The following is a 10,631-nucleotide window of genomic DNA, read 5'->3' on the forward strand; positions in this document are numbered from 1 at the left end:
GATGCTAGACTTGAAACTTTAATAATGGTCTCTGTCTTTTGCAGGATGAAAGGATCCCCTGCCACCAGGAAGAAGTTAAGTTCAAATATTTAATCAAGTAAACTTTTTTTTTAAATAAAAAATTTTCAAAGTTTTTTAAAGTAAAAAAAAATTTTTTTTAAATTTTAACCAAGTAAACTTTGGTATTTCAAAGACAGAATGGCAGTTCCCTCAACAGTTGATTGACCAAGTCTTTAACAGATTGTTCTTATTTCTCATCTGAACTTTCTAAATGATGTTACTAGGGCACAGGGTAAAGTCTTCAGAGTGGGTGGAACAGTACAAGATAAAGCTGGAACCAATTTTTTTTTTATCTTGGGAGAACAAGGTTAGAGGATTAAATGCCAGGCTAAGGAGTTTGTGTTTTATACTAAAAGTAACAGAGAGTCTATGTAACCAAGTCATGTTATCAGTGTGATGTAGTGGAACAAAGTATTTGGAGTCAGATAATTTGGCTAATTATAATTATATCACTTTAGGCAAGGCATTTCACCTTTCTGAGCTGGGATAGCTTCATTTGTAAATGGGTATAATAATTTGACCTCTCAGGGGGTAACTGTTCTGAGGATGTTGTAGAATCTAGAGCTTTAGGTGAAATTCACCTATCTTTGGATTTCCAATCCCAGGGCCTGACTCATTCGATTAAGGGGTTGAGTTGTTTCATTGTTCAGTCATTTTTCAGTCATATCTGACTCTTTGTGACCCTATTTGGGGTTTTCTTGGCAGAGATGGTGGAATGGTTTGTCATTTCCATCTCCAGCTCTTTTTATAGATAAGGAAACTCAGGAAGAGGAGTCTTTTGACTCCAGGCCCAGTCTATTTTATCACTTAGCTGCCTAGCTGTTGAGTTTGTGTAAACTATTCTACTTAACCAGGACATATTGGCAAATATGTAATAACCTGCTCTCTGAAGAAAAAAAAAGTGCCCATGATATACTTTTTAAGTTAACTTGCATTATGAACATTTTCTCTATGCTTTCATAAATCGAGACAACAAACTAACAAAACAAACCCAAATCTGTAGGTGGTTTTTAAGGTGTAGATGCTCATCTTGAAAATGTAATGATCAGGGCATCGAGGAGGCACATTGGATAGAGCACCAACCTTGAAGTCAGGAGCACTTGAGTTCAAATATGACCTCAGACACTTAAATACTTCCCAGCTGTGTGACCCTGGGCAAGTCACTTAACCCCAGTTGCCTCAGGGGAAAAATGTAATGACCAGCTCTCCACCTTCAGCACAACTTGCCCTTAGCTTTCTATGGTGACTGACTGGCATTAAACACCAGAGTATCCATTTAGACCATGTCACCATGGAAATTTCACCAGGTTAAAATCTTGTGTCTGGCTCTTTTCACGTTTCCTATGCCTCAGTTTACTTCTTTGTAAAATGAGGGAGATCAGACTCAAAAGTCAGTGAAATGCCCTTTATCTATAGGTATTATGATGTGTCTACTTGGTTTTCTATCTCCACAGAGCAAAACATCCCTCTCTGGTTACTATTCCTCTAAATGTGGAATATCCTCCTATTAGAATAGCTACTTGGAGAGCAGGGATTGTTTCTTGATTTCATTACTTCAACAAAGGAGATAACGTTGGTTTAGGAAAGAGACTGGGATTCTAGGCAAAGGTCTGGGAATCATTTGTTTATTTATTTAAAGATGCTCCTAAAAACTCATGGAAGCTAATGAGGTTACCTAGAGAGTGTGGAGAGAAAACAGAAGGCCCAGGACAGAGCCCTGGGTTAGCAGGTGGAATATGTGGGGTGATCCAGGAGGATGTATTAAAAGTGTCAAATGCGGCAGAGAAGTTAGAAAGGTGAGGACAGGAGAAAGGCCTTTGGATTCATCAACAAAATCATTTCTAATTTTGGGGTGTAGTTTTAGGCACGTGGTGAGAACAGAAGCCAGATTTCAGAGTTAAGAAGAGAGTGAGAGGAAAGGAGGTAGAGGTACTGATTATGGAGTTTAGCCATGAAAAACAGAAGACATATAGGATGAGTAGTTAGTTGCAATGGAAGGACGGAGTGAGAGGGTTTTGTTTTGTTTTGAGGACGGGGGATGGATGGGCAAGCTTGCAAGCAGTAGACAGGGAGAGACGGAAGATCAGTGAGACATCAGTCCCATCAGAAAGTGAGATGGCATGGAAGGCTCGGTCCTGGCAATAGGAACGATCAGTTCGAGGGGTGGAGGAGGCTGTGAGAGAGAGAGCATGAGAGAGATGGGGGATACGGGAAGGGAGAAGAGGCAGCTCCTGGCTAATAATCACATCACTTTTTCCCCCGTAAAACAGGGATCCCAGTCTCAGGCCCTCCCCAGATTCTCGGTTTCTCAATCGGAAAACAAGAAATCCCTTCCTTTTAGCCATATTCTTAATCGAATGGCAAATGGCCCGTGTCTGATAGGTACAGATACCTTCGGCCCCCACACCACGAGGCTAACTAACGGGCTACCTCTCTGTCCCTTTGATTTGACTTTTCCTCGTGAATATTCCCTCAGACAAGCCCTGCCCAGAAGCCTCATCTCTTGTCTTTCATTGGACGTTCATTGGCCCCACCTCATGCCCATTGGACGGGGTCCGGAGGCTCAGCTGGCCAATCAGCGGCGGGAAAACTGCTACGTTAGAAAGAGGCGGACCGGGAGTGCTCCTAGAGTTGGAGGAGGCGGGGCGAACCGGTGAGAGCCGGAAGAGCTTCTAGAAGAATTCAAGTTTACCTCTTCAGTGTACTGAGCTGTCGCCTCACCTCGCCTCAAGCCCCGATCTGCCCAAACTGCTTTCTCGCTAGGAAGCAGCAATGGCTGTAGTAAGTTCTAGCGTGCCGTCGTGTCGATAGGGAGGGGAGCGAGGGCGGCACCACCTGTCCCGCCGGTCCCGGAGCGGGGCCTGAGGTGCGGTGGGGCCGCCTTCCCGCTCTCTCTTCTTCCTCCCCCCCCCCCGCCCCCCCCTTCGGCTTCGGCCTCCCCTCCCCTTCCCAACCCCCAGCCGCCGCCGCTTCTCGAACCGGATCCTTTCCGGGCAGGCCGCGTGAGCCTCTGACAGCCGGGAAGAGTCCAAGGGCGGGCGGGATCGGGGTCGGTGGGGGCGGGCCCGGGGCCACACCTACTGAAAAGGTGGCGCGATACCGGCTCGGGGCGGGAGTGAAGGTGTGGCCTCCTGCTCTACCTGCGCGAGTTTAACTTCTTAAAAACACCTTCCCCTCAAGTGAGTGGGTGTGGACACGGGCCAGGTGCTAGGAGCTTGTGGGCCCAGGAGAGGCCTTGGGATGTCCGTGCACACCAGAACTACGGAATCACAGCTTCCGAGTCTTAGGATCACCTCAGATCCCATCGGAGCTCTCGGAGGGGAAACTGAGGCTGAGACTGACGGGGCTTCAGAGGCCGTCGACTTGTACTCCCTCGTTTTACAAAAGGGGAACCAGCCTTAGAGGGGGAAAATGACTTTCAAATTCACACACAGAAATCTAAATCTAGAGATGACCTCAGAGGTCATTTAAGTTTCTAAAGCTGTTATACTCATGTAGAGGTGAGATGAACTTGGCCCAACTTTTACAAGTGTCTATGTTGAATTTTTCCAACTTTTATAAGTGTCTTTGTGGAGTTTTCCTAGCTTTTATGAGTGTATATAGAGTTTTTCCAACTTTGATAAGTGTATATGCTGTTTTTCCAGCTTTCGTAAGTATATATGTTGAATTTTTCCAACTTTTATAAGTGTATATGTGGAGTTTTCCTAGCTTTTCTAAGTGTATATGCTGAGTTTTTCCAACTTTGATAATTGTATATGCTTTTTCCAGCTTTCGTAAGTATATATGTTGAATTTTTCCAACTTTTATAAGTATATGTTGAATTTTTCCAACTTTTATAAGTATATACTGAATTTTTCCAACTTTTATAAGTGTATATGTGGAGTTTTCCTAGCTTTTCTAAGTGTATATGCTGAGTTTTTCCAACTTTGATAAGTACATAAGCTGTTTTCCCAGCTTTTATAAGTGTATATGCTGAATTTTTCCAACTTTTATAAGTGTCTTTGTGGAGCTTTCCTAGCTTTTATAAGTGTATATAGAGTTTTTCCAACTTTGATAAGTGTATATGCTGAGTTTTTCCAGCTTTCGTAAGTATATATGTTGAATTTTTCCAACTTTTACAAGTATATACTGAATTTTCCCAACTTTTATAAGTGTAAATGTGGAGTTTTTCCAGCTTTTCTAAGTGTATATGCTGAGTTTTTCCAGCTTTCATAAGTACATAAGCTGTTTTCCCAGCTTTTATAAGTGTATATGTTGAATTTTTCCAACTTTCATAAATGTATATGCTGAGGTTTTCCAGGTATATGCTGAGTTTTTCAAACTTTTCCAACTGTGTATGCTGACTTTCTTCTAGGATTTTAAAACCAATGCAGATCAGGCTTGCAGAGCTGCTGAAGAGTTTGTCAATATTTACTATGAGACCATAGATAAAAGAAGAAGGGTGAGTATTATAGATGCTTAAAAAAGCAACTGAGATCCTTTGCCTTTTCTCACAGCCTTTGCAGCTGCTTTACATAAGTGAGTAGATATTTCTTTCTATTTAATTTTAGTTGTTTTCTGTTACTTCGCCATAGATTTAGAGATATTCAGCCTTTGAAGCTTTCTAGCCTAATCGCTTCATTTTATAATTAAGTAAACTGAGGCTCAAAAGAGTCAAGCAACTTGCCTACTGTCACAAGGAGTAAAAAAAAAAAAAAAAAAAAAAAAGGTAGGATTTGAACCCAGGTCGTGTGACTTCAAAGTCAGAGTGCCAAATAGGATAATGCTGGTGAGAGTCTACCAGCTACCTGATTTTCTTTCGTTTGTTTCTTCCTCTTCTTTGCTTGCTTCCTTCCTTCCTTCTTCTTTTTTCTTTCTTTCCCTTTATTCCTATGTTTATTTATTTCTCCCTCCCTCCCTTCTCCTTTCCTTCCTTCCTTTTCTTTATTTGTTCCTTCCTTTCTCTTCTTTCCTTCCTTTCTTTGTTCCTTTATTCATTTCTCCCTCCCTTCTTCCATCTCTCTGGACCTAGAGTCAGAAAGACCCTAAGTTCCAGTATGAACTCACATAACTAGTTGTGTAACCCTGAGCATGTCACTTAATTTCTACTTGCCTCAGTTTCCTCAACTGTAAAAGGTTTTTTAGCATAAAATGGGATAAAACTTGTAAAGTACTTTGTAGACCTTAAAGCCTCTGTAAATACTAGCTATTATTTCTCCCCCATATTTGGTTACATTGATAACATTAGATACAACATAGCCCAGTTGGATTGACATTATACACTTATAATCCCCAACCTTTCCTATACCCAGTTTATGTAAGTTCTTTTCTTTCTATGCCTTTTGTTCATTAGTCACTTTACCTAAAGGCTAAATTGAGTAGAACTACAGTAAAATTGGTGGCATGAAATTAGGAAAATAAATATTAACTAAAGATAGAAGACAAGTGGACTTGATGTAAAAAAAAATTTGCAAAGAATAGAACTAACTCTCTCTCTTTCTCTCTCTCTCTTTCTCTTTCTCTCTTTCTCTCTCTTTAGGTGTTGACTAGATTGTACCTTGATACAGCTACTTTAGTTTGGAATGGAAATGCCATATCTGGACTTAATGCTTTGAATGAATTTTTTGAGACATTGCCTTCCAGCGAATTTCAGATCAGTGTGGTAGACTGCCAACCTGTGCATGGTAAGATCAGGAGTTTTCTCATGCAGTTAACATTTTGTTCCTAAGTGCTAACATTAGACTTTAATTATTCAAAGTAGGTTGTTGAAAAATTTTGTATTTGATCACGAGTTAGTCATCTTAAAACAAACTCAAGAATCCTAAAACCTGGAAAAGGACCTTCTATTTCAGCCCCATCATTTGGCAGATGAGAAAATAGAGGTGTGAAGGGCACTGCTCGACAATCTAATGATCTGCAATCTCTTCAAAGGGAGCGCTGCTCCCTAACTAAGTTGGTGAGCTGAAGCAAATCAGAGACGCTCATGAAAGGAGGGAAATTTCAGGAGGGGATAAAACTTTAGAGTCATTCAGTAGCCACATATTTGGCCTTGAAACTATTCCATTTAAAAATTTTTTCTCTATATATCCTGAACTAGTTTCTTGTTTGTGGTGATTCATGTGTTTACCTGGCCCATTGCAGTGAGATATTGGGCCTAAATGGGACTTTGGGTGCAGGAAAAAGAACAAAATAAATTCCTAAGTAAATACTTGCCTGCTGTGCCCTAAAAAGTCTAGATGAGAGTTACCCAGAATTGCCGAATAATGTATTCAAATTTCTTAGAGTCCTTTAATGTTTCAAAAAAGTAATTTAGGTCTAGACTCAAACTGTGACAATATTTCATGATCTTCCCTCCCCTCCCCCCCGCCCTTCCCCAAGGTGGGCCATAAATCTTTCTTTTCTTCTTCTAGTACTATTTCTGGATGACGAGTTCCCCCAGCAAAAAAGAGCTTGCCAGGGAGCAAAGTGAACGAGATGGGTTCAAAACACCATGTGAAATGCAGGCTTTCTGTTGTATAGAATCTTCAACTTTATATACTTTATATCCACCTAGAAGAAACAGGTCTTTGAGATGTCTTTGGGATGCACTTGTGGCATTTAGCTTTCTGACTTTGTAAGTCAGAGAGTGCAGACTGGATATCTATACATCCTCTATGATAATACTGGAGTTTTCCTAGTTAGAATACAAAGACCCTGTGGAAGGAAGGAAGGAAGAAGAGGGAAGGGAAGGGTCAGGAGAGCTCATTTTGTCCTTAAGCAGGGAAAATAGCATGTTATAGAGACCTGAGATAATTGCAGGAGGGAAAGGGTACCATCATTGGGGGAAATCAGGCAAGGCCTTGTATGGTACCTGAGCTAAAACTTCAATGAAAAGAAATATTAAGGCAGAAGTGCTGAGGAAGGGAGGATATTCTGGAATCAATATTAGGGAAACAGGAGAGATACCACCTGTGTGAAGACAGAGATGGGGCTGACTTTACAGAACAGCAAATAGGAGAGGGCTTTAAGGGGATCCATAGAAACCCCTATCCAAAGGGCCTTTGGAGCCAGATGGTGAAGAACTTTATATACCAACCTGGGAGCTTGTGCTTTGCCCTAGAGGCACTAAGGAGTGCCAGGTGGCATTTAGGCTGGCAACTTTCATGAGAGCCAACTTGTGCCTTAGGAATTGGGATTGGAAAGAGGAGAGACTATTTGGGTCCTATTGTATCTAACTGAAAAATCTGCTTTTATGGGTGTCACCATTCCCTCCCTGTTCCTGTAGAGCAAGCCACGCAGAGCCAAACGACCGTCCTCGTGGTGACCTGTGGGACGGTAAAATTTGATGGGAACAAACAACGCTACTTCAACCAGAATTTCCTGTTGACCGCCCAAGTCACTCCAAACAGCACCGTGTGGAAGATCGCAAGCGACTGCTTCCGTTTCCAGGATTGGACTAGTTAGATCTCGCCCAAAATGGCCAGATTCTCTGGTCTCTGGCCCAAATGCTCCATCCAGTATTCTTGCTTTAAAATGTTACAAATTCATTCATGTTTTCCTGTTGTCCAGTTCATTTCAGAAGTTCTGTGAACCCAGGGTGCGTCAGAGCTGGCATGTCTGTGTAAAAATGACTTAAATTCCCACTAGCAACTTTTAGGGTCACTTTTAAAAGCAGTGGACTTGTGTTTGTCTGTAACATGCCTTTTAAAAACTCTGTCACTAAAATGCTAACTGCTTACCTTTGTTAAAAGATCACCAAGATTACAAAGATTATAAATCCGATCCAAGGAAAATTTCATTCTTTGTGTCCCATGGGCCCTTCTCATTGCACAGGGGATATACAAACACTTGTCTCCTTTCGGTAAACATGAAAATAGCTTCAATTTAGGAGCAATCTAAGTCAGGACAATCAAAACTGCTGTTTTTTACTGGGTTTTCATAACTCCTCAAATATTCTGGAAATTTATTTGTGAAATATTGTTCAGATTCTGATGTTTAATGAATTTAAAAAGTAAATATTGAAAACCAAAAGAACAAAACTTTTTGAAACTATAAGTATTTGAATAAAAAACTTTGAATGCATAAATGGCTCAATTTTTTAGTTACTCCAAGTATTCATCCATCAGCTTCTTTGCCCTTTTCTCATCACTTTTCCTTTTTTATGATTGTAATTAATATAGACTTTTTCCTCTGGGGCTTAGTTTTCCCTTTGTACTGTTTCATAAAGAATTTTTTCCTCACATTCCTTTAATATTCCTCACGTTTGTTTATCTTAATTATTCACTTGTGGTATGCTGTTATATTCACATAGCATAATTTGTCTTAAGTATTCTATAGTGGATATGCTGCTTCCAGGTTTTTGAAATTACAAATGATGCCACTTTAAGCATCTCTGGACATAGTATTTTTCCCCCTTTTAGGGTCTGTTGCCCAAAACTAAATTATTGAAGCAGGGTGTGATTTGTTTTTGTAATTTCCACTGTACTGCCAGATGACTTTCCCAAAAGTTTTGACTACATTGCGTTTTCACTGGCCAAAAGGAGAGTAAAGTGTTTTGGAGTGGTTAGCATCTAGCTAAAGGTGGGCTATATCCAAAATGAAAGTGTATAGAAAAAAAAAAAGAAAGCAATAAGTTCTAATGTAGTAATCTGTGGATTCAAAGGGTGGGTTGGTGCCTTTGAATGATTTCCTTTTCCCTCTGTTCCTCAAGGCTCTTTCATTTATAATGTGGCCCTAAATTCACTTGGTAATCCTCAGCAAGAGAAGTGACTTCTATATTTCATATGGAGACATTCTGCTAACTTAACAGGATTCTTTTTCCTTTGAATTTTGAAGTTGTTTAAAAAGAGGCAGCAAGGATGAGTGATTAGAGACTTAGCCAGAGAATCAGGAGTTCAGTCCTGCCTCTGCTCCACACTGGCTGTGTCATCTTGAACAACTCAGTATCCTCTCAGTAGCCACACAGCTGTCTAGGAATAGAAGTTGTAGAGTGAAGTGTCAAGGTGCTTTGATAGAGAAAGTGTCATCAGGATTTTCTAACACCTATGAAATCCTGAGTCCAGATGAAGTTGTTTAAATATCACGATGATTTGCCCACTGGGGAAAAAAAGCTGCTTTCATATAACAGATGGTCTTTACTAGAGAGTTAGTTATTTCCAAATTCCTTTCCTTAGTCTTCTGCCCCACTCATTGTGAAAGCAAGAAAATAAAAACCATTACGAATATATATAGATATGTAAAACAAAGTAGAATTGCTTTCGACAAGATAGTTGTTTATATAAAATAAAATGGAGAAAAGCAGATCTTCATAAGCCTACAGACTTCAAAAGAGCAGATGGATTTATCTCTAAACTTTTCAATATGTGGGAACTTACTTTGCTAATCTCTTTTCCAGACTTTAAAAGGAAAAAAATAGTCTTCAATCTGCTCTGTCTTTATTTTGTAATTTTAATAGTTACATATAGTGTCAGTTTTAGAACCCTGAAATCCAAAATAAATGTAGGAAGTTTATTCATAAGACTAGATAGCATCGAAGGAGACTATTCTAACATCTTCACACAAAGTCACAGAGCTAGTAAGTGGTACAGCTGGGATTTAAACCTCTGACCTGAAGTCCAGCACTCATAGGGTCAGAGGTTAGAGCTAAGAATAACTTCAGGGGCCATCTAGTGTAACCCCTTCTTTTCATAGATAAAATCCAAAAGTAAAAGTGATGACCTAAAATCACTGGCAGTAAGTGACAGAGTTAAGATTTGAACTCGGGTCTTCAGACACCATAGTCAGCAATCTTTCCTCAGTACCACTTGCTGTTCATTTTAACCCATGTGTTACCGTGCCTACTCTGCAAGCCACTGGGTTTCCAAAGACAAGAAAGGAACAGTTCCCCTCAGGCAGCCCGTATGCCAAGGGCGGATACAACATGAATATAGATAAATGCCAGGTAACTTGGGGAAGGAGAATGCTGGGACATCCAGGGGTTTCATGGAGGAGGCAAAGTGAGGAAAGACTCTATGCTGATGACGGGGGCGAGGGTGTCGGGCGAGAGCCTGAGTGAGGGTGTGGAGAAAGAGATGGAAAGCTGGCTTGGGGAAGAGTTAGCAAACAACTTTGGGATACAAAGTGCAAGAGAGGGAATAATAAGAAAAGTCTGGAAGGAGGTGGGAGCCAGACCTTGGAGGGCTTTCAATGCCTGGCTGAGGAGCTGGTAATTTAATCTAGAACCTGGAGGTTTGGGAGCAGGGGGTTGACCTGGCTGGACGCAGACCTTTGGAAAGGAATTTTGACAGACTTGGCTGTCGAAGGGAGGAAGAAAGAGGCAGGAAGACCCAGGGAGTTGAAATAATCCAGGAGAGAGGGGACAAGGGCCTAACACGGGGATTTCGCCCTGTGCGGGGGAGATGAGGGGAACATTGGGTTTGAGTGTTTTTATTCCTTAGAGAACAGCAGATACGTTCATTTTCCGCTCCTCAGGAAATACTAAGTGAGTTGTTGCTGTATGTGGGAAGATGGAGATATGGGGAGAGCTGAGAGGAGGAGCTGACCTTGGCCCCAGAGGCAGATGCTGGATCCCGTTCAGGTCCAGCTGGCCTTTAACGGCCGCAAGGAGAGGTGAC

The 10,631-nt window shown here is 41.1% G+C and overlaps 1 protein-coding gene across 1 annotated transcript; it reads left to right on the forward strand.

Annotated features, from left to right (window-relative positions):
- The first annotated feature begins 2,671 nt into the window (after positions 1 to 2,671).
- Positions 2,672 to 8,097, forward strand: LOC100914943 (NTF2-related export protein 2). The gene is made up of 4 exons (XM_031944423.1): positions 2,672 to 2,841; positions 4,415 to 4,501; positions 5,579 to 5,723; positions 7,304 to 8,097. Exons 1-4 carry the CDS (start codon positions 2,833 to 2,835, stop codon positions 7,480 to 7,482), a joined length of 420 nt encoding a protein of 139 aa, XP_031800283.1. The 5' UTR covers positions 2,672 to 2,832; the 3' UTR covers positions 7,483 to 8,097.
- The last annotated feature ends 2,534 nt before the right edge of the window (positions 8,098 to 10,631 follow it).

The sequence above is a fragment of the Sarcophilus harrisii genome, chromosome X, assembly GCF_902635505.1.
Source record: "Sarcophilus harrisii chromosome X, mSarHar1.11, whole genome shotgun sequence".
Taxonomy (NCBI): Eukaryota; Metazoa; Chordata; class Mammalia; order Dasyuromorphia; family Dasyuridae; genus Sarcophilus; species Sarcophilus harrisii.